This window comes from Dendrobates tinctorius, unplaced genomic scaffold, assembly GCF_039654945.1.
Source record: "Dendrobates tinctorius isolate UK_male_01 unplaced genomic scaffold, ASM3965494v1 ptg000011l, whole genome shotgun sequence".
NCBI classification, from domain to species: Eukaryota; Metazoa; Chordata; class Amphibia; order Anura; family Dendrobatidae; genus Dendrobates; species Dendrobates tinctorius.
In genome coordinates this window covers 9,313,345-9,335,927 of record NW_027361679.1, presented here as the reverse complement: position 1 = coordinate 9,335,927, position 22,583 = coordinate 9,313,345, and the positions used below count along the sequence as shown (strand labels likewise).

The window sequence follows — 22,583 nt, the reverse complement described above, 5'->3', positions numbered from 1 at the left end:
CTAAGCAGTAAATGGGGGTGAGTCCGTTCCTCCTCGTGGTGCCCCTGGAAAATGCCTGCTGCTGCAGGCCAAACTGAACGCGGACAAATCCTGTTGTAAATCTTTAGTGACAGGCAGAACGTAAGGTGTAATCTTATAACTTTTATAGATAAGTACTACAGGAATGCCTGTCACCATAAGAAAATGAAGACAAAGAAGAATAGGAAGAAGATGAAGAAATAGCATATTAAAATTGATAATAGCTGAATAAGAAGAATATGAAGAATGGAAAAAAAAATTAATGGGAAGAAGATGAAGAAGAAGAAGATGAATAAGGTGAAGAAAAAGTTGATGAAAAAAATGCTACTGCTGCGGATCATGAAGGAGAAAGTGTGGGAGAAGTACAAAAGAACGTGAAGAGCATGGAAGTTGTGAAACATACATATCTGACAAAATATAAAAAAGGTTAACATAGTCAATATCTTTTTAACTCCGAACGTACTGAAAAAAAAAATTGGAATTAATGCTATGCCATGTGATTTGAATAAACCACTATGCTTTTAATGTCTCCTCCACCTCCCACAATACATTCTACATGATTCTTATTTGTTTTCAATTATGTAGAATTAGCCAACAAGGAAATAAAGGGCTTTTTTTAATTCCGATACCGGAAGTCCCATTGACTTGAATGGGACTTCCGGTATCGGAATCGGCAATACCCGATATTTTTTTCGTATCGGGCGATACCATCCGATACGATATTTTTGGGTATCGAACGGTATCGCTCAACACTAGTTACAGGCTTTCCTGGCTGAGTCAGCTAATGTATCCTCTGTACATTAGAAAACCAAGTCCAAAATGAGCAGCTGTCTCTTATCTCCTAGGTTGTCCCCTCCCACACTTTGTGTCCACCCCTAGGCTTGTGCAGACTCTCTCCTACCATATCTGAAAGTATGATTTTCTGTCCAGAACTGTGGAGGTTCATAACTTTCTGCCCAAAGCTATGAATGAAATGGCAGCAATGCCACTGGATTCTGCTGGATTTTTTCTGCGCATAGAGACCAAATATGCCTACAGTATGTAATTCATGTTAGCTATGCTTTATAACTCCCTAATGCAGGGTTCTGGAGGTGGTTAAATAATATGGGCACATGGGGAATGGAATGCCGATTCCGAAAATGTGCTCGGCTTGTCTCAGAGATATTGCATTCTGTTATTATAGGTCATTTTCCAGATTCAATACCTCAGAGTCTGCTGTGATGTGTTGTACAATGGTGTCTCCATGTGCTTCAGTTAGTTTGCCTGTAACTGCAGGAGCTCACACCTTGGTGCTATTTTGTGGGGACCAAGCTTCAAAGAATTTGTTCCTTGGTTTTTAATTAAAGATAAACATTGCATGGCTTTTTATGGCCTGGGGAAATGCCAAGGTGGGGGCACATTCCAGGAGGGACATCTCTGTTATCCCTCACACGGAGGCTCCGAGCTTTCACAAAATGTCATAATAGCATAGATCAGCAACTTGTATGAGAATTAGAATGAATATGTTACACAGTTAGGTCCATATATATTTGGACAGAGACAACATTTTTCTAATTTTGGTTCTAGACATTACCACTTTGAATTTTAACCCCTTCCTGACATGAGACGTACTATCCCATCCACGGTACCCGGGCCCGTATGACCGGGGACGGGATAGTACGTCTACCGCGATCAGCGGCGCCCACGTGGTGAGCGCCGCTGATCGCGGCCGGGTGTCAGCTGATTATCACAGCTGACACCCGGCACAATGTGTCAGGGGCGGTCAATGTGCAGCGCTGCTGCGGGGGGCTCCATTCCTCCAGGCCCCCGAATCCAAGATGGCGACGGGGGCCTTCGGGGGCCTGGGGAAGCTGGCTTCCTCAGTGCCTGCAAAGCGCAGGCATGAGGAAGCCTTGTGCACTGCCTGTGACAGATTGCTGATCTGTCACAGTGATCTGTGATGTGACAGATCAGCGATCTGTCTCAGGACAGTGATGTCCCACCTGGGACTATGTAATAAAGTAAAAAAAAAATAAAAAAAAGTGTAAAAATAAATTTCAAAAAATCGCCAAATAAATTAGTAAAAAAAAAAAAAATATTCCCCAATAAATTCATTTTTTGAAAATAATAAAAAAAAAACAATAAAAGTACACATATTAGGTATCGCCGCATCCGTAACGACCTGCCCTATAAAACTGTCCCATTAGTTAACCCCTTTAGCGAACCCCTTAAAAAATAAAAATAAAAAACGAAGCAAAAAATAATGATTTATAATCATACTGCCAAACAAAAAGTGCAATAACGCGCGATCAAAAAGACGCATATAAATATCCATGGTACCGCTGAAAACGTCATCTTGTCCCGCAAAAAACAAGCCGCCACACAGCATCATCAGCGAAAAAATAAAAAAGTTATAACTCGCAGAATAAAGTGATGCAAAAATAATTATTTTTTATATAAAATAGTTTTCATTGCATAAAACCGACAAAAACATAAAAAAAGACCTAAATGAGGTATCGCTGTAACCGTACTGACCCGAAGAATAAAACCGCTTTATCAATTTTACCGCACGCGGAACGGTGTAAACGCACCCCCCCAAAAGAAATTCATGAAACGCTGGTTTTTGTTCATTCTGCGTCCCAAAAATCGGAATAAAAAGCGATCAAAAAATTTCACGTGCCCGAAAATGGTACCAATAAAAACGTCAACTCGTCCCGCAAAAAATAAGACCTCACATGACTCGGTGGGTCAAAATACGGAAAAATTATAGCTCTCAATATGTGGTGATGCAAAAACTATTTTTACAATAAAAAGCGTCTTTTAGCGTGCGACAGCCGCCAAACATAAAAACCGCCATAAATCGTAAATCAAACCCCCCATTATCACCCCCTTAGTTAGGGAAAAATAATAAAATAAAAAAAATGTATTTATTTCCATTTTTCCATTAGGGTTAGGGCTAGGGTTAGGGCTAGGGGTGTGTTGGGGTAGGGTTAGGGTAGGGTTAGGGTTAGGGCTAGGGCTAGGGTTAGGGCTAGGGTTAGGGCTAGGGTTAGGGCTAGGGCTAGGGTTAGGGCTAGGGCTAGGGTTAGGGCTAGGGTTAGGGCTAGGGTTAGGGGCGTGTTGGGGTTCGGGTTGGAGTTAGAATTGGGGGTTTCCACTGTTTGGGCACATCAGGGGCTCTCCAAATGCAACATGGCGTCTGATCTCAATTCCAGCCAATTCTGAGTTGAAAAAGTCAAATGGTGCTCCTTCCCTTCCAAGCTCTGCTATGCGCCCAAACAGTGTTTTACCCCCACATGTAGGGTATCAGCCTACTCAGGACAAATTGCAAAACAATTTTTGGGGTCCAATTTCTCCTGTTACCCTTAGGAAAATAAAAAATTGGGGGCAAAAATATCATTTTTGTGGAAAAAAATGATTTTTTTATTTTCACGTCCGAGTGTTATAAACTTCTGTGAAGCACTTGGGGGTTCAAAGTGCTCACCACACATCTAGATAAGTTCCGTGGGGGGTCTAGTGTCCAAAATGGGGTCACTTGTGGGGAGTTTCAATAGTTTAGGTACATCAGGGGCTCTCCAAACGCACATGACACCCGCAGACCATTCCATCAAAGTCTGCATTCCAAAACGTCACTGCTTCCCTTCCGAGCCCCGACGTGTGTCCATACAGTAGTTTTCTCCCACATATGGGGTGTCAGCGTACTCAGGACAAATTGGACAACAACTTTTGGGGTCCAATTTCTCCTGGTACCCTTGGGAAAATAAAAAAATGGTGACTAAAAGATCATGTTTGTGGAAAAAATACGAATTTTTTATTTTCACGCCCGGGCGTTGTAAACTTCTGTGAAGCACTGGGGGGGTCAAAGTGCTCACCACACATCTAGATAAGTTCCTTGGGGGGTCTAGTTTACAAAATGGTGTCATTTGTGGGGGGTTTCCACTGTTTAGGTACATTAGGGGCTCTCCAAAGGCAACATGACACCCGCAGACCATTCCATCAAAGTCTGCATTCCAAAACGTCACTACTTCCCTTCCGAGCCCCGACGTGTGCCCATACAGTAGTTTTCTCCCACATATGGGGTATCAGCATACTCAGGACAAATTGGACAACAACTTTTGGGGTCCAATTTCTCCTGGTACCCTTGGGAAAATAAAAAAATGGTGACTAAAAGATCATGTTTGTGGAAAAAATACGAATTTTTTATTTTCACGCCCGGGCGTTGTAAACTTCTGTGAAGCACTGGGGGGGTCAAAGTGCTCACCACACATCTAGATAAGTTCCTTAGGGGGTCTAGTTTCCAAAATGGTGTCATTTGTGGGGGGGTTCCACTGTTTTGGTACATCAGGAGTTTTCCAAACGCGACATGGTGTCCGATCTCAATTCCAGCCAAAAACGTCAAATGGCGCAGCTTCCCTTCCGAGCTCTGCCATGCGCCCAAATAGTGGTTTACCCCCACATGTGGGGTATCAGCGTACTCAGGACAAATTGCACAATAACTTTTAGGGTCCTGTTACCCTTGGAAAAATAAGAATTGAGGGTGAAAAGATCATTTTTGTGGAAAAAATATGATTTTTTAATTGTATGGCTTTATGTTATAAACTTCTGTGAAGCCCATGGGGGTTCAAAGTTCTCACCACACATCTAGATAAGTTCCTTAGGGGTTCTATTTTCCAAAATGGTGTCATTTGTGGGGGGTTTCTACTGTTTTGGTACATCAGGGGTTTTCCAAACGCGACATGGTGTCCGATCTCAATTCCAGCCAAAAACGTCAAATGGCGCTGCTTCCCTTCCGAGCTCTGCCATGCGCCCAAATAGTGGTTTACCCCCACATGTGGGGTATCAGCGTACTCAGGACAAATTGCACAATAACTTTTAGGGTCCTGTTACCCTTGGGAAAATAAAAATTGGGGTGAAAAGATCATTTTTGTGGAAAAAATATGATTTTTTAATTGTACCGCTGTACGTTATAAACTTCTGTAAAGCCCTTGTGGGTTCAAAGTTCTCACCACATATCTAGATAAGTTCCTTGGGGGGTCTAGTTTCCAAAATGGGGTCACTTGTAGGGGGTTTCCACTGTTTAGGTACATCAGGGACTCTCCAAACGTGACATGGCGTCCAATCTGAATTCCAGCCAATTTTGCATTGAAAAAGTCAAACGGCGCTCCTTCCATTCTGAGCTCTGCCATGCGCCGAAACAGTCGTTCCCCCCCACATATCAGGTATCTGCGTACTCAGGACAAATTGCACAATAACTTTTGCAGTTCAATTTCTCCTGTTACCCTTGGTAAAATAAAAAAAATTGAACCTGAAGTATTTTTTTTATGAAAAAAAGTTAGATGTTCATTTTTTTTTAAATATTCAAAAAAATTCCTGTGACGCACCTAAAGGGTTAATAAACTTCTTGAATGTGGTTTTGAGCACCTTAAGGGGTGCAGTTTTTAGAATGGTGTCACTTTTGGGTATTTTCTATCATATAGACCCCTCAAAGTGGCTTCAAATGTGATGTGGTCCTAAAAATAAAATGGTGTTGTAAAAATGAGAAATCGCTGGTCAACTTTTAACCCTTATAACTTCCTAACAAAAAAAAATTTTGGTTCCAAAATTGTGCTGATGTAAAGTAAACATGTGGAAAATGTTAGTTATCAAGTTTTTTGTGTGCCGTATCTCTGTGATTTAAGGGCATAAAAATTCAAAGTTGGAAAATTGCGACATTTTCAAAATTTTCGCCAAATTTCCATTTTTCTCACAAATAAACGCAAGTTATTTGAATGAAATTTTACCTCTAACATGAAGTACAATATGTCATGAGAAAACAATGTCAGAATCACCGGGATCCATGGAAGCGTTCGAGAGTTATGACCTCATAAAGGTACAGTGGTCAGAATTGTAAAAATTGGCCCGGTCATGAACGTGCAAACCACCCTTGGGGGTGAAGGGGTTAAACAAAACAATTCAGTTGCAGTTGAAGTTCAGACTTTCAGCTTTCATTTGAGGGTATCCACATTAAAATTGAATGAATGGTTTAGGAGTTTCTGGTCCTTAACATGTGCCACCCTGTTTTTAAAGGGCCCAAAAGTAATTGGACAGATTAAATAACTGTAAATAAAATGTTCATTTCTAGTACTTGGTTGAAAACCCTTTGTTGGTAATGACTGCCTGAAGTCTTGAACTCATGGACATCACCAGACGCTGTGTTTCCTCCTTTTTGATGCTCTGCCAGGCTTTCACTGTGGTGGTTTTCAGTTGCTGTTTGTTTTGTGCATCTCCTCCAGTCCCTTTCCCCTGCTGTCACCCCTCACCTAACTAAAATATTTAACCTCTCTCTCTCTTCTGGTATTTTCCCTCCTCATTTAAGCATGCCATCATACATCCACTACTTAAAAAACCATCCCTCGACCAAAACTGTGCCGCTAACTATAGACCTGTCTCTAATCTTCCCTTCATCTCTAAACTCCTGGAACGCCTGGTCCGTCTTATCCGCTATCTCTCAGAAAACTCTGTTCTCGACCCTCTCCAATCCGGTTTCCGCTCTTTACACTCCACTGAAACTGCCCTCACTAAAGTCTCTAATGATCTGCTAACAGCTAAATCTAATGGTCATTACTCCATGCTAATTCTCTTGGATCTCTCTGCAGCATTCGACACTGTGGATCATCAGCTCCTCCTCACTATGCTCCATTCCATTGGCCTCAAGGACACCGTTCTCTCCTGGTTCTCCTCCTATCTCTCCGACCGCTCCTTTACTGTTTCTTTTGCCGGTTCCTCCTCCTCTCACCTTCCCCTTACTGTTGGGGTTCCTCAAGGATCGGTTCTAGGCCTCCTCCTCTTCTCCTTGTACACTGCCCCTATTGGTCAAACAATCAGTAGATTTGGTTTCCAATACCATCTCTATGCTGATGACACCCAATTATACGCTTCTTCTCCTGACATCACGCCAGCCTTTCTAGAAAACACTGGCGATTGTCTAAACGCTGTGTCTAATATCATGTCCTCACTATATCTGAAACTTAACCTGTCAAAGACTGAACTCCTGGTGTTTCCTCCCTCTACTAATGTACCTATAGCATTTGGCTGGATCTGAGCACACAGTATGGCTCTGAATACCTCAGAATTAATTCGGCTGCTTCTGTCCTGTGTCACATCATCAATAAACACTAGTGACCCAGTGCCACTGGCAGCCATGCATACCAGCCATCACACTGCCTCCGCCGTGTTTTACAGATGATGTGGTATGCTTTGGATCAAGAGCTGTACCACGCCTTCGCCATACTTTTCTCTTTCCATCATTCTGGTAGAGGTTGATCTTGGTTTCATCTGTCCAAAGAATGTTCTTCCAGAACTGTGCTGGCATTTTTAGATGTTTTTTAGCAAAGTCCAGTCTAGCCTTTTGATTCTTGATGCTTAAGAGTGGCTTGCACCGTGCAGTGAACCCTCTGTATTTACTTTCATGCAGTCTTCTCTTTATGGTAGATTTGGATATTGATACGCCTACCTCCTGGAGAGTGTTGTTCACTTGGCTGGCTGTTGTGAAGGGGTTTCTCTTCACCATGGAGACTATTCTGCGATCATCCACCACTGTTGTCTTCCGTGGGCGCCCAGGTCTTTTTACATTGATGAGTTCACCAGTGCTTTCTTTCTTTCTTAGGATGTACCAAACTATAGATGTTGCTACTCCTAATGTTGCAGCAATTTCTCGCATTGTTTTCTTCTGTTTTTGCAGCTTAAAGATGGCTTGTTTCACCTGCATGGAGAGCTCCTTTGACCGCATGATTCCGTCACAGCAAAACCTTCCAAATGCAAGCACCACACCTCAAATCAACTCCAGGCCTTTTATCTGCTTAATTGAGAATGACATAATGAAGGGATTGCCCACACCTGTCCATGAAATAGCCTTGCAGTCAATTGTCCAATTACTTTTGGTCCCTTTAAAAACAGGGTGACACATGTTAAGGAGCTGAAACTCCTAAACCCTTCATCCAATTTTAATGTGGATACCCTCAAATGAAAGCTGAAAGTCTGAACTTCAACTGCATCTGAATTGTTTTGTTTAAAATTCATAGTGGTAATGTCTAGAGCCAAAATTAGAAAAATGTTGTCTCTGTCCAAATATATATGGACCTAACTGTATATAGTGTTTAGCAGAAATTGTAACATACTCTATATTCAGGACAAGAATGGTTAAATAAATTTTATTGAAAATCTTTTTAAATATACATATAAATAGTTAGCCAATAGTTGGCATCAACAACCAGCAGAGGTAAAGTATCAACATATAAATATACAGTCCTTGGTTTAAATATAATAGATCAATCAAGAATGAAGTCTCCTTATATCATAATCAATTGGAGTACACTGAAATAGTATGAAAAAGGGGAACTCAATTGATCATAGATCATACATCAAATATACAAAGTTTATAGTTACTGTATATAAGTAGTAAAATGGAGTGACACTCAGTAACACATACAGTTACTTTCCTATTTGGAGACAAACCCCCAATCTAGACATGATTACTAAACCAAAGGATATGTATAGACACATAATAGGTACAGAATGAGTTAAATTACCAGAACTGGAATGTGATGTCAAGGTCCCCTACACGCGTTTTGGCACCAGAGCCTTCTTCTGCAGGAGTCAGGCTATGTTTCTATACTTATTATTTGGTATGATTTTTGATCAACTGAGTGCCTCTTTATTATACTATACCAGTGTGTTTTGATTGATTATGCTATATAGAGACTTTATCCTTGTTTTATCTATTCTACTTATACCAAAGATTGTATATTTATATGTTGATACTTTACCTCTGCTGGCTTTTGATGCCAACTATTTATATTTTTTTTTTTTTTTAAATAATAGCAATAAAATGTAATAATAATAATAATTTTTATTTATATAGCGCCAACATATTCCGCAGCACTTTACAAATGTATTTTTAATTCCTTATTATTTCTGTATGAGAGGTTTCACAAAACGTCAGGGGAGCCTCTGCACCGCCTATCACCACATCCTACCAGCCTGGGCAGGGCTGCACCTATAATGAGGCCATTTGTGGCTCAGGTGGCAGACAGCTGCTGTGCACAGGGGACAGCATTATGCGCTCTGCTACCCGCAGCACCTACAATTTAGCCTTCACGCCGATGCTGCTGGTAGCGTGCAAAGGCTTGTAATTGATGAGGTCACAGGAGGGAAGGAGTCAGGGCCCCCAATCATCTGACCCCTGACTCCTCCCCTCCTGTGACCTCATCACAGGTCCTGTGCTGTTTGCATCAGCCCTCGGTCTATTGATCATCTCCGTCCCTGTTCTGCCGCTATGTTCTATTCTCTGCCACAGGACCAGTAATGAGGTCATAGGAGGGGAGGAGTTGAGGTCGCATGATCAGGGGCCTCAGTGTATGCAAGACTCTGCTGTGCTGGTTGTCATCGTGCTGAATGAGGGAAGTATATGTGTGGTCAGGAGGGGTTTACAGGGTGGATGTAGCAGAGCCGCATGTGTGTGAGGTGTACGGAGCAGAGCCATGTGTGTGCGAGGTGTACGGAGCAGAGCCATGTGTGTGCGAGGTGTACGGAGCAGAGCCATATGTGTGTAAGGTGTACGGAGCAGAGCCATGTGTGTGTGAGGTGTACGGAGTGGAGCCATGTGTGTGAGGTGTACGGAGCAGAGCCATGTGTGTGCGAGGTGTACGGAGCAGAGCCATATGTGTGTAAGGTGTACGGAGCAGAGCCATGTGTTTGTGAGGTGTACGGAGTGGAGCCGCATGTGTAGGTGTAAGGAGCGGAGCCGTGTGTGTGCGAGGTGTGTGGAGCAGCGCCATGTGTGTACGAGGTGTATGGAGCGGAGCCACACGTGTGCGAGGTGTACAGAGAGGAGCCGTGTGTGTGCGAGGTGTACGGAGCAGAGCCATGTGTACAACTTGTTCGGAGCGGAGCCGTGCGTGTGCAAGGTGTACTGAGTGGAGACGCGCTTGTACAGGTTGTACGGAGTAGAGCTGTGTGTGTATGGGGCGTACAAAACGGAACCCTGTGTGTACGAAGTGTACGGAACTGAGCTGTGTGTGTATGGAGTGGAGCAAAGCCGTGTGTGTATGGAGTGGAGTCGCGTGTGTATGGAGTGGAGAAGCGTGTGTATGGAGCGGAGCAGCGTGTGTGCGAGGTGTACGGACCAAAGCCGCATGTGTACAAGGTTTACTGAGTGGAGCCATGTGTGTACAAGGTGTACAGAGAGTGGCCACGTGTGTAAAAAGTGTATGGAGCAGAGCTGCATGTGTACGAGGTTTACTGAGTGGAGCCATGTGTGTCCTTAGTGGAGCCATGTGTGTGAGAAGCATAAAAAGTGGAACCATGTGTGTATGAGGTGTGAAGAGCCATATGTGTACAAGGTGTATGGTGGGGAGCATCCATACCTCCCAGCGGGACAGTCCCGATTTTGAGAGAGACTGCCCCTCTGCCCCGGGCAGGAGCTTACTTTTCCCGCGGACACAGGAGTACACGGCGGAGTCCCGAGGAGAACTTTAAAATTCGCACATGATGTTCCACCGGAAGTGACGTGCTAGTAGCTGACTGGAAATGAGGTAATTTCGGGAGGAGATTGTGACGGAACCATGGAGGCACTTCAGGGAATGCTTCAGATCCATCACCGTGTCCTCCGACAGCGCGGACAGCGGGATTGCCTTGGACTCGGGGATGTCGGCCATGTGAGCGGATCATGATATGTCCTGCATCGGGAGGCTCAGGTGGGCATTACAATGGGAGACGTGCTGCTATGGTATCTTTATAGATTCTTTCTTTCTCTCTCTGTTCTTTCTTTCTCTCTCTAATCTTTCTTTTTTCCTTTCTCTCTCTCAGTTCTTTCTTTCCTCTCCTTCTCTCTCTCTTCTTTCTTTCTCGCTGTTCTTTCTTTCTTTTCCCTCTTCCTTTATCTCTCTCTGTTCTTTCTTTCCCCTCTTTCTTTCTCTAATCTTTCTTTTTCTCTCTGCCTTTTCTTTCTCTCTCTGTTCTTTCTTTCTCTCTCTCTCTGTTCTCTTTCTTCCCCTCATTCTTTCTTTCTCTCTCTCTGTTCTTTCTTTCCTCTTTCTCTCTCTCTGTTCTCTTTCCCATCTTTCTTTCTCTTTCTCTGTTCTTTCTTTCCCCTATTTCTTTGTCTCTCTGTTCTTTCTTTCCCCTCTTTCTTTCTCTCTCTTTTTTATTTATTTCCCCTTTCTTTCTCTCTCCCTCTCTGTTCTCTCTTTCTTTTTTCTCTCTCTCTGTTCTTTTTTCTGTCCACTCTTTCTTTCTCTCTCTGTTCTTTTTCTTTCTTTTATCTTTCTCTCTGTTCTTTCTTTCCCCTCTTTCTTTGTCTCTTTCTGTTCTTTCTTTCCCCTCTTTCTCTGTTCTTTCTTTCCCCTCTTTCTTACTCTCTGTAATCTTTCTTTCTCTCTGTAATCTTTCTTTCTCTCTCTAATCTTTCGTTCTCTCTCTGTTCTTTCTCTCTGTTCTTCCTTTCTTTCTCTCTGTTCTTTCTTTCTTTCTGTTCTCTTTCTTTCCCCTCTTTATTTCTTTCTATTCCTTCTTTCTCTCTCTCTGTGCTCTTTCTTTATTTCTCTTTGTTTCTGTTCTTTCTTTCCCCTCTTTCTTTCTCTCTCTGTTCTTTCTTTCCCCTCTTTCTTTCCCCTCTTTCTTTTTTCTCTCTCTCACTGTTCTTTTTTTTCTGTCCCCTCTTTCTTTCTCTCTCTGTTCTTTCTTTCTTTCCCCTTTCTTTCTTTCTCTCTCTGCTCTTTCTTTCCCCTCTTTCTTTTTCTTTCTCTCTCTGTTCTTTCTTTCCCTTCTTTCTTTCTTTCTCCCTCTCTGTTCTTTGTTTCTTTCCCCTCTTTCTTTTTTTATCTCTCTCTCTCTCTGTTCTTTTTTTCTGTCCCCTCTTTCTTTCTTTCTTTCTTTCTCTCTCTCTCTCTATCTCTCTGTTCTTTTTCTGTCCCCTCTTTCTTTCTCTGTTCTTTCTTTCTTTCCCCTCTTTCTTTCTCTCTCTTCTTTCTTTCTTTCTTTCTCTCTCTGTTTTCTTTTTTCTCTCTCTCTGTTCTTTCTTTTCCTCTGAACCAGTCAGTGTGCCCACAGTACCGGTAGAATAAGAGGGGTAGGAAACTAGGTGGCACTGGTCACATTGAGCCTTTCATACTTTTTACTTGTGTATAATCATATGCCCTGAGCACCCCCATAAAGTGGGCCAGCCCCAGACAACAGGGTACAAACAAATCACTATTACTATCAGTCCAAGTGGACAATTATATACGTAAAGTTAATGATGTCCCTGTGCCAAGCAGTGCGGAGGATGAGAATACACTGAGGAGACCAGAGCAACGGGGTATGGTGATATGAATTATATGGGGCCCATTATGCTGTATGAAATAATATATGGGGCCCAATATACTGTATGGAGCATTATATGGCGCCCATAATACTGTATACAGTAATATATGGGGCCCATAATACTGTATGGAGCATTATGTGGGGATAGGGGATGACTTTCTGCTTGTTGTGGATCTGACCGCTAGGACCCCCATGATCCTGGGAAACATAGCTTTGAAGAGCACCATGTAAATGGAGCTGTGGTCAATCATACGCACTGTGGTGCCATTCACATGTGGCTCTTCAAATAACTCCTTTAAGAGAGTGATGAGGGGATGACAAAGTATAGCAAAAATTCACTGATTGGGGCTGATGAGTGTTATAGTTTGTGGGCTGGTGGGATTTGTGTGGCAGGGCTGCAGCATTTTTGTCCCAGTCCGGTAGTCCGGCCCTGTGCCAGACCTATTATTGCCATTAATGATCCTTGTTCTGGATACTTCTGTGTTGTTCTTGTATGTGCGTGTGATGGCACTGACATCCTTGTGTTTGGACACCTTTTTTTTTCTATTTATCTAAATCAAAATGTCCACTATTGTACTCAGTTTTACAATAGAGATATAAAAATTTACTCTGTGCACGGGGGGGCGTCATTTTGCTGTTGGCCTCAGGTAGCAGAGAAGCTAGGTTCACCCCTGAGCCTGGGGTCCACAGCATCGCCCCACTCCTACCTCTGCCGAACACCACCTCCTACCAACCTAAGGCCCACAGCATCTCCTGCAGCCACCAGTTTCCTACAGCAATGACCCTGCCACCTGGGACCCTTCTCCACTGCTGCTGTTCCCCAGGTAAGCTACCATAAAAGCAGACTAAAAGATGCACCACCATTTCATTAAAAAATATTTTTTAGCTTCTTTAGCAATGACCTTTTGTGGCTTACCTTCCTTGTGGAATGTGTCAATGACTGCAATCTGGACATCTGTCAATTCAGCAGTCTTCCCCATGATTGTGGAGCCTACTGAAACAGACTAAGGGTCCCATCACACCAAACGATGCACCAGCGATCCCAACAATGATACAACCTGGTCAGAATCGCTTTTTCATCGCTACATGATCGCTGGTGAGCTGCCAAACAGGCAGACACATAAGCGATCAGGACCAGCGAAGACGCTGGTATCCAAGGTAAATAGGTAAATATCGGGTAACTAAGCGCACGCATCGCTTAGTTAGTCGCTGTGTACCTTGGATACCACCGTGCTCACACTGAGAGCTGGTATTCAAGGTAAATAACGGGTAACTAAGTGCGCGTTTCTTTCTCTCTCTGCTCTTTCTTTCCCCTCTTTCTTTTTCTTTCTCTCTCTGTTCTTTCTTTCCCTTCTTTCTTTCTTTCTTTCTCCCTCTCTGTTCTTTGTTTCTTTCCCCTCTTTCTTTTTTTATCTCTCTCTCTCTCTGTTCTTTTTTTCTGTCCCCTCTTTCTTTCTTTCTTTCTTTCTTTCTTTCTTTCTTTCTTTCTTTCTTTCTTTCTCTCTCTCGCTATCTCTCTGTTCTTTTTCTGTCCCCTCTTTCTTTCTCTGTTCTTTCTTTCTTTCCCCTCTTTCTTTCTCTCTCTTCTTTCTTTCTTTCTTTCTTTCTTTCTTTCTCTCTCTGTTTTCTTTTTTCTCTCTCTCTGTTCTTTCTTTTCCTCTGAACCAGTCAGTGTGCCCACAGTACCGGTAGAATAAGAGGGGTAGGAAACTAGGTGGCACTGGTCACATTGAGCCTTTCATACTTTTTACTTGTGTATAATCATATGCCCTGAGCACCCCCATAAAGTGGGCCAGCCCCAGACAACAGGGTACAAACAAATCACTATTACTATCAGTCCAAGTGGACAATTATATACGTAAAGTTAATGATGTCCCTGTGCCAAGCAGTGCGGAGGATGAGAATACACTGAGGAGACCAGAGCAGCGGGGTATGGTGACATGAATTATATGGGGCCCATTATGCTGTATGAAATAATATATGGGGCCCAATATACTGTATGGAGCATTATATGGCGCCCATAATACTGTATACAGTAATATATGGGGCCCATAATACTGTATGGAGCATTATGTGGGGATAGGGGATGACTTTCTGCTTGTTGTGGATCTGACCGCTAGGACCCCCATGATCCTGGGAAACATAGCTTTGAAGAGCACCATGTAAATGGAGCTGTGGTCAATCATACGCACTGTGGTGCCATTCACATGTGGCTCTTCAAATAACTCCTTTAAGAGAGTGATGAGGGGATGACAAAGTATAGCAAAAATTCACTGATTGGGGCTGATGAGTGTTATAGTTTGTGGGCTGGTGGGATTTGTGTGGCAGGGCTGCATTTTTGTCCCAGTCCTATTATTGCCATTAATGATCCTTGTTCTGGATACTTCTGTGTTGTTCTTGTATGTGCGTGTGATGGCACTGACATCCTTGTGTTTGGACACCTTTTTTTTCTATTTATCTAAATCAAAATGTCCACTATTGTACTCAGTTTTACAATAGAGATATAAAAATTTACTCTGTGCACGGGGGGGCGTCATTTTGCTGTTGGCCTCAGGTAGCAGAGAAGCTAGGTTCACCCCTGAGCCTGGGGTCCACAGCATCGCCCCACTCCTACCTCTGCCGAACACCACCTCCTACCAACCTAAGGCCCACAGCATCTCCTGCAGCCACCAGTTTCCTACAGCAATGACCCTGCCACCTGGGACCCTTCTCCACTGCTGCTGTTCCCCAGGTAAGCTACCATAAAAGCAGACTAAAAGATGCACCACCATTTCATTAAAAAATATTTTTTAGCTTCTTTAGCAATGACCTTTTGTGGCTTACCTTCCTTGTGGAATGTGTCAATGACTGCAATCTGGACATCTGTCAATTCAGCAGTCTTCCCCATGATTGTGGAGCCTACTGAAACAGACTAAGGGTCCCATCACACCAAACGATGCACCAGCGATCCCGACAATGATACAACCTGGTCAGAATCGCTTTTTCATCGCTACATGATCGCTGGTGAGCTGCCAAACAGGCAAACACATCAGCGATCAGGACCAGCGAAGACGCTGGTATCCAAGGTAAATATCGGGTAACTAAGCGCACGCATCGCTTAGTTAGTCGCTGTGTACCTTGGATACCACCGTGCTCACACTGAGAGCTGGTATTCAAGGTAAATAACGGGTAACTAAGTGCGCGTCACTTAGTTACCCGCTGTTTACCTTAGATACCAGCTGACAGCGCGAGCACGGTGGTATCCAAGGTACACAGCGACTAACTAAGTGATGCGTGCGCTTAGTTACCCGATATTTACCTTGGATACCAGCGTCCTCGCTGGTCCTGATCGCTGGTGTGTAACAGTGGGTAACTAAGCTCCCAGGGTCTGCTTACAGCGCTGGGAGCTCGCTGATCGTTGGTCTCACCGCTGCCACACGCGATGCGTGCTGGCCGGCGGGAGACCAACGATCAAAAAATGGCCCAGGACATTCCTGTACGATCAGCGATACCTGGCGGGGTGCCGGTCACTGATGCGTGCCACACACAGAGATCGCTGGCGCGTCACAAAATCAGCGATCTCGCTAGCGATCTCACTATGTGTGACGGGCCCTTAAGGGACCTTTTTAAATGCTTAGGAAGCCTTTGCAGGTGTTTTTTGTTAATTATTCTAATTTACTGAGATAATGACTGGTTTTCATTGGCTGTAAGCCATAGTCATCAACATTAACAGAAATAAACACTTGAAATAGATCACTGTGTAATGACTCTATAAAATATATAAGATTCACTTTTTGTATTGAAGAGCTGAAATAAACTTTTAGATGATATTCTAATTTAGTGAGATGCACTTGTATAGTGATATACAAAAAAAGAAAAAACTTTTCCGCTCACTACTAGTGCAGGAAATGTAAAATAAGAATGATGCAGGCAATGCTTGGGAACTCCAGGCCGGTGTTACTGAGCAATAACAGATCAGGAAAGTATGAAAATCAGCATCGCAAAAATAATTAAAAAGACAATCTTTATTGCACAAATGTCTTTATAAAAAAGATAGTAAAAAATCCAATAGGAATGTCTATTAAAAGATTCTAATCTTTTTTTATGAAGATATTTGTGCATTAAAAATCATCTTTTTAACTATTTTTGCGGTACTGTTTTTTTGTACATTCCTGATCTATAGTGGTATACAGAATCTTGTGAAATTACTGTAGATGTGGCTTAGCTATCAAATATACTAATTGTAAAATCACCAACTAGATTTAGCAACAATCTGCAGTGCTATGCTAGAAAAGCTAGAACGCTGATCTGTGAACTTAAAGTGTAGCATACTACAGCTATAGGAATGTTCTTCTTTTAGCTAAAATGGCAGAAAAAACGCCGGTTTCCAAGGTAAACAGCGGGTATCCAGGAGCCGCGGCTCCTGGATACCCGATGTTTACATTAGAAACCAGCATCCAGGGTCGCTGATCGCTGGTCTCTCGCTGCCACACGCAGCGATGCATGCTGGCCAGCGGGAGACCAGCGATCGAAAAATGGCCCAGGCCGATCGAGCACGATCAGCGATACCCGGCAGGGGGGCCGGTCGCTGATCCCCGTCACACACAGCGATCTCGCTGGCGAGATCGCTGTGGCGTCACAAAATCAGCGATCTTGCTAGCGAGATCACTGTGTGACGAGGCCTTTACACATACAGATTTTTAAGCTAAGTCAACAGCCATATTTTCTACACTGAGTGTGAACTCAGCCAAAAATACTCATAATGCACAAATCTTACTGATCAAGTACTTGTTGAACTCCAAAATAAAGTGGAATTTTATATGACCAATGGTGGAAGACTGAACAGCGAAAAACAATTAGAAATCACTTCAAAAAAGAATACTTTTTGGGTTTTCTTCTTGTTGGTTCTCCATCATGAATTTATCTCACTGCCTGACAATTCACAATATCGAGCTAAACCCATTGATATCACAATCAAATATTGTTTTGTTTTGTAAATTAAACTCACATTTAATGTTGCATTTTGCATCTAGTTTGGTAAAATTCATATTTTATGATTTAGGAGTCTAAATACAGTACACCGGAGTGGTTTCTGACCATTGTTCCAGTGCTGAATCCTTACTAACCTCATATTAACGGATTTTCTGGCTTCCATAGAAGTACACGATCCCTTGGCACAGCTTGGCTTCAATTTCTGGCTCTAGTCCCTTACTTCAGTTCTTTTATGAAGGCTATATTATCCATTATGCATTATACGAAAACTGGTTTTGACAGTTCCTATTACAACACTATAGCAGTTAAATGCGAGAGTGTAATTCACAATGCAATAAAAACTGCCAGTGCTACAAGCTGCAGCATAAATACCCATCTAAATGTCTCTTCAGCAAATCAAAGCACTCTGGATCTGTTATCGTGTAAGCACAATAATAAGTGGCAAGTAAGAGTTAATGAAAAGCTTGGAACAAAATATCACACTTACTGATCTATGTCATATTCTCCTGGGCCAGGTCCATCATGGTTTTCAAATTCAGTTCTCTTCCCTGAATACTTTGAAAAGTGCACACCTCGGTATTTCTGTGTTGCATATGCATCTGCCTGTTGGCGAAATGGAACCAAAATATGAATCTTATTCTCCATTTTATAGGTGTTTTATCATGTTTAACACTTAAAGGCTATGTCAAGATGATCAGTAAGACAAGGAACTAGAATCTTGTAAAGGTCTTTATGGCTCTGGTCAGACTAGCATTTTTAGATTTCAATTAGGGGTTCAAGACTGCAGCACTGTTTTTGCAATCAAAAATATCAAAAGGGCATCTAAAACCTGATGGACCCCATTTTAGGCCATTGGGGTTACATTGAGATTTGTTTGAAAACAGATAAGATATAGTTTTCATGACTATGATGTTAACGTGAACACAGGCCAAAACAAAAATAACAATAAGCAAGTTTGTAAATAACTTTTTTATCTGCTGACATTCTCCTGATGTGAGAGCTTTTATCTTAAATAGGGTTCTGCTTGGTTATGAAGAGCTTGGCCACTAGTGCTTGGTTGACTGTGTGCTGTAGTTACATTCCAGTAATGGAGTTAACTCCTAATATACCAGGCAGCATTCTCAAGCTCATTGATTTCTGTACCGTAGTTAGGTGCTCACCTCCCTCACCCTCCCTCTCAGCTCCTGACAAGTTGCTGTTATATATCTTGCAAAATCACCAGCCCTCACCATTAGCTGCTTCTAGAGCAGGTCTTCTAATCACAGTTCCCAGTTTCCTGAACCATTTGATTGTTTAAATGCACTTTTATCTCTATATGTAAACATGGTGATAACACTGTACCCTCCAGAACAAACCACAGACAGCTGAATGTGTTACAGCAGACTTTTCTGTTGAACTCGATAGTTCTATTAACACTAAAGGTCCCATCTCACATAACAAGATCGATAGCGAGATCGCTGAAACTTCACAGGTTTTGTGATGCAACAGCGACCTCGCCAGCGATGTCGCTACGTGTGACACATAGCGGCGACCGTCCGCCTGCTGGATATCACTGATCATGCTCGAAAGTCCTAGGCCATTTTTGATCGTTGGCGTCCCCCTGGCCAGCATGCATCGCTGTGTTTGACACCGACGAGCGACCTCTTGGCGACGCAGAACTCAGGGACGCAGGCGTGAGTTGTCAGAATAGCTGCTGTGTGACAAGGTCCCAACAACCGCCGAGGTCGTTACATGGATCGCCGTATCATTGCTGCGTCATTGAATAGATCTGCCTGTTTGACAGCTTACTAGTGATCATGTAGCGACGTACCAGTGATCCTTACCAGGTCGTATCGTTGTCGGGATAGCTGGAGCATCACTATGTGTAATGGTACCCCAAAGCTCTGCTTTTCATCAGAACTGACACTCAAGGAAAGCGCACCCTGTCAGACAGCAGGAAATAAGGAGATTGCTACATGGTAAGCTGCTCAAGAGACAAGTTGGGAATAAAGCTTTAAGGTCCATTTAGATGAGACAATAATCAAGACTGACCATTTGCTAGAAATCTGACTTGTATGTTATCCGTTTGTTTATTCATGCCCGCAATGACTTGATGAATAAGCATAATTCTTATTTGCCAGGTGACTGGATTATTAATGCTGGTATTGAAATCATCACTATCAGCAGCACATCATCCTGTGTAAAAAGGAGATGTGCTGCCAAGAACAATTATATTCTATGTGCACTGAATAATCGTATCAATGAAAAGAAAATAGACCATTGACCCCATTGGCACCAGGACGTGCTCTGTCCATCTTGACTTTGAACTGTCACTGCATTTAATGCAGTGATAGTTCAGTGTTGACAGCTGTCAATGACAGCTTGGAGGCACGGGAAGAGGAGCAGGGACCCAAGCTGTTGGTCCCCACACCCAGATCGCTGATTAAATGATCAAAGCATGATCAAGCAGGAGATGCTGAAATATCAGCACTTCCTGCCTGATCAGTGCAGCAGCCCAGTTTTGCCAGTGGCTGAGCATCTGCCCTAACAGCCAGGAGCAGTGTCAGCGCCGTCCCTGGCTGTTAACCCCTTAAATGCTGCAATCGAGTGCATCATTGCAGGGGTCCGATCGTTGTCATGGTGACCTGGGGTCATCATGACGACCCATGGGTCACCAAGCTACAGAAAGCTAGTGCATTGCAATGCATTATACCTACAATCAAAGTAAAAAAAAGTGAAAGTCCCATAAAGGGTCTAAGTATAAAAGTTTAAAAAAGTTAAAAAAATGCAAACATGTGTACAAAAAATTACAAAATAATAATAAAAAATATCACATTAATAAATACACACTTTGTGTAAACAAAAAAATAAATAAACAAAAATGCGCTGTGAGGTCTTATATACACAGGTGTGTGCCTTTACAAATCAAGTCCTATCAGTTTAATTAAACACAGCTGGACTCCAATGAAGGAGTAGAACCATCTCAAGAAGGATCACAAGGAAATGGACAGCATGTGACTTAAATATGAGTTTCTGAGCAAAGGGTCTGAATACTTATGACCATGTGATATTTCAGTTTATCTTTTTTAATAAATCAGCAAAAATTTCTACATTTCTATTTTTTTTTTCCAGTCAAGATGAGGTGCAGAGTGTACATTAATGAGAAAAAAAGAACTTTTTTGAATTTACCAAATGGCTGCAATGAAACAAAGAGTGAAAAATTTAAAGGGGTCTGAATACTTTCTGTACCCACTGTTTTTCTGTGCTTTGCATCCCATTAATTTATATAATCAAATATTATGTGGTCCATTTCTATGCTATGTTTCTTGGCCACATACTATATTAGTACTACACATTATATATTGATGCGGCTGTAGGATCTCCTACCAGCCATGGGTGTCTTTATTTACTGTATTGGCCCCATCTTCTAGGCCCCCTGGTGTGGCGCATTATTCATTCCACCAGTACATATTACCTCCTTACTATAGCGATTATGTGACCGGTTTTACATAACTTCCAGTCACATGTAATAGCCCAATGCTTTTTCTGGTGGAGCGCATTATGCGTTCCACCAGGACATACTATGCTCTCATTATACCGATCATATAACCGACCTTATGTCATTTCCAGTCACATGCTGGCGGCTTGCCCCTTTGTTGGAGCACGGTGTGCGTTCCACCTAGGACAAGGCTTTCCCTTCCGGACTCATATGACCGGCATTACCTCATTTCCGGATTATTCAGCGGCACCTCTTGAAAAGACAGCACTACCCATAGGAATCACAAACACATTCAAGACCTTATGACATGTGGTCTGAGTGACAGGAGCTGATCGGAGCCCTTCACCCTTAATCGCCTGATGAACCCCTGACTTCAACTTTGAGGGGAGAAATGCATCGGGATGCGGTGTTATTTACCGCAAGATAAGTGACACCAACTTATTTCACTTAGAAGGTTATAAGAACTCGCATTGTGACTATGTCTGCTTTTATATTTTCAACATTGAACCTGCATGCTCACAAGTGTCTCGTCCTGCTATAGTGATACCGTTGTGGAAAAAAGTATTTAATCAGCCACCAATTGTGCAAGTTCTCCCACTTAAAAAGATGAGAGAGGCCTGTAATTGACATCATAGACCACAACTATGAGAGCCAAAATGAGAAAACAAATCCAGAAAATCACCTTGTCTGATTTGGCAAGATTTAGGTTTCAAATTATGGTGGAAAATTCCAATAGTGACAAGCAGACAAGCGTGCTGTACTGAGCACATTGTGTTGTAGAAAATTAAGCTGACATACACCTCCTGGCAAAATGAAATAAAAGTACAGATGCAGGTGACTTGATTATATGAATGTTGGACTGTATTACTAGTACATAGACTATACTTAGAAATGTGAGTTAATTATTGCTCATTTTAACCAAATTGTGTAAGCCCATATGGTAGTGACTAGCGACAAGTCGGCCTCTTTGGAAGTGCTGCTATCAGAAGTGAGTGACATGAAGTAGTTTTAAAACAATACTAGCTGGTTGTAACCTTATCCCTGGGTCCTCCACAACTAAATTATGGTCCATAACATGTACAACAATTTACTTTGGCAAGCATTGGATTACATTTCAGGTTCTATTCACAATGGGGACAAGACAGAACGTTCATCTCTGGGACACAGAACCTGTCTCCTTCCTAAGCGATATGATGGCTGGACATTCCCATCTTGTTTGTACTTGCTTATAATTGTTTATACAGATGAACAAGACACTTTCAGGTATCTTGAAATTGTACCCAAGGATGAGCAAGACTTGTGCAAGTCCACAACTCTCTTCCTGATATCTTGGCTGATTTCTTGAGACTTTCCCATGATGCTACACAAAGAAGCAGTGTGTTTCAGGTGTGCATTAAAATACATCCACAGGTGTGTCTCTAATTAACTCAGATGTGGCCAAAAAACCTCAGACGCTTCCAAACACATGACAGCATCATATGGACGGTCACGAATTATTTAAAGGCATAGTAATCTTAGTGTATGTAAACGTTTGACAAGCTGAAAAGAAAAATGGTCTGATATTATTTATAAGCATTAAAAAAACATTATTGTGCTACACACTACCATGAGATGTGCACGATTGGCCTCTCAGTTTTCTTGATGTAAGTTGCTGCTTGTCAAGGGTTTTGCTGGCATTTCATGATATATTTAGTTTGGGAGTGGAGAGCCAGTAGTCAGACACAGCTGGAATCCCAGTAAAGGTAGAGAGAATTCATTATTGCATCTGCTTTCCAGATCGTTGTATACTCAGCACTGA

The 22,583-nt window shown here is 42.5% G+C and overlaps 1 protein-coding gene across 1 annotated transcript in view; it reads right to left on the bottom strand.

Annotated features, from left to right (window-relative positions):
* The window catches only part of STPG2 (sperm tail PG-rich repeat containing 2), an 867,800-nt gene that overhangs the window by 715,142 nt on the left and 130,075 nt on the right, over positions 1-22,583 (bottom strand). The window contains exon 5 of the mRNA XM_073589766.1: positions 17,795-17,910. Coding sequence (XP_073445867.1) covers positions 17,795-17,910 — 116 coding nt within the window. The remainder of the gene's footprint in view (positions 1-17,794; positions 17,911-22,583) is intronic.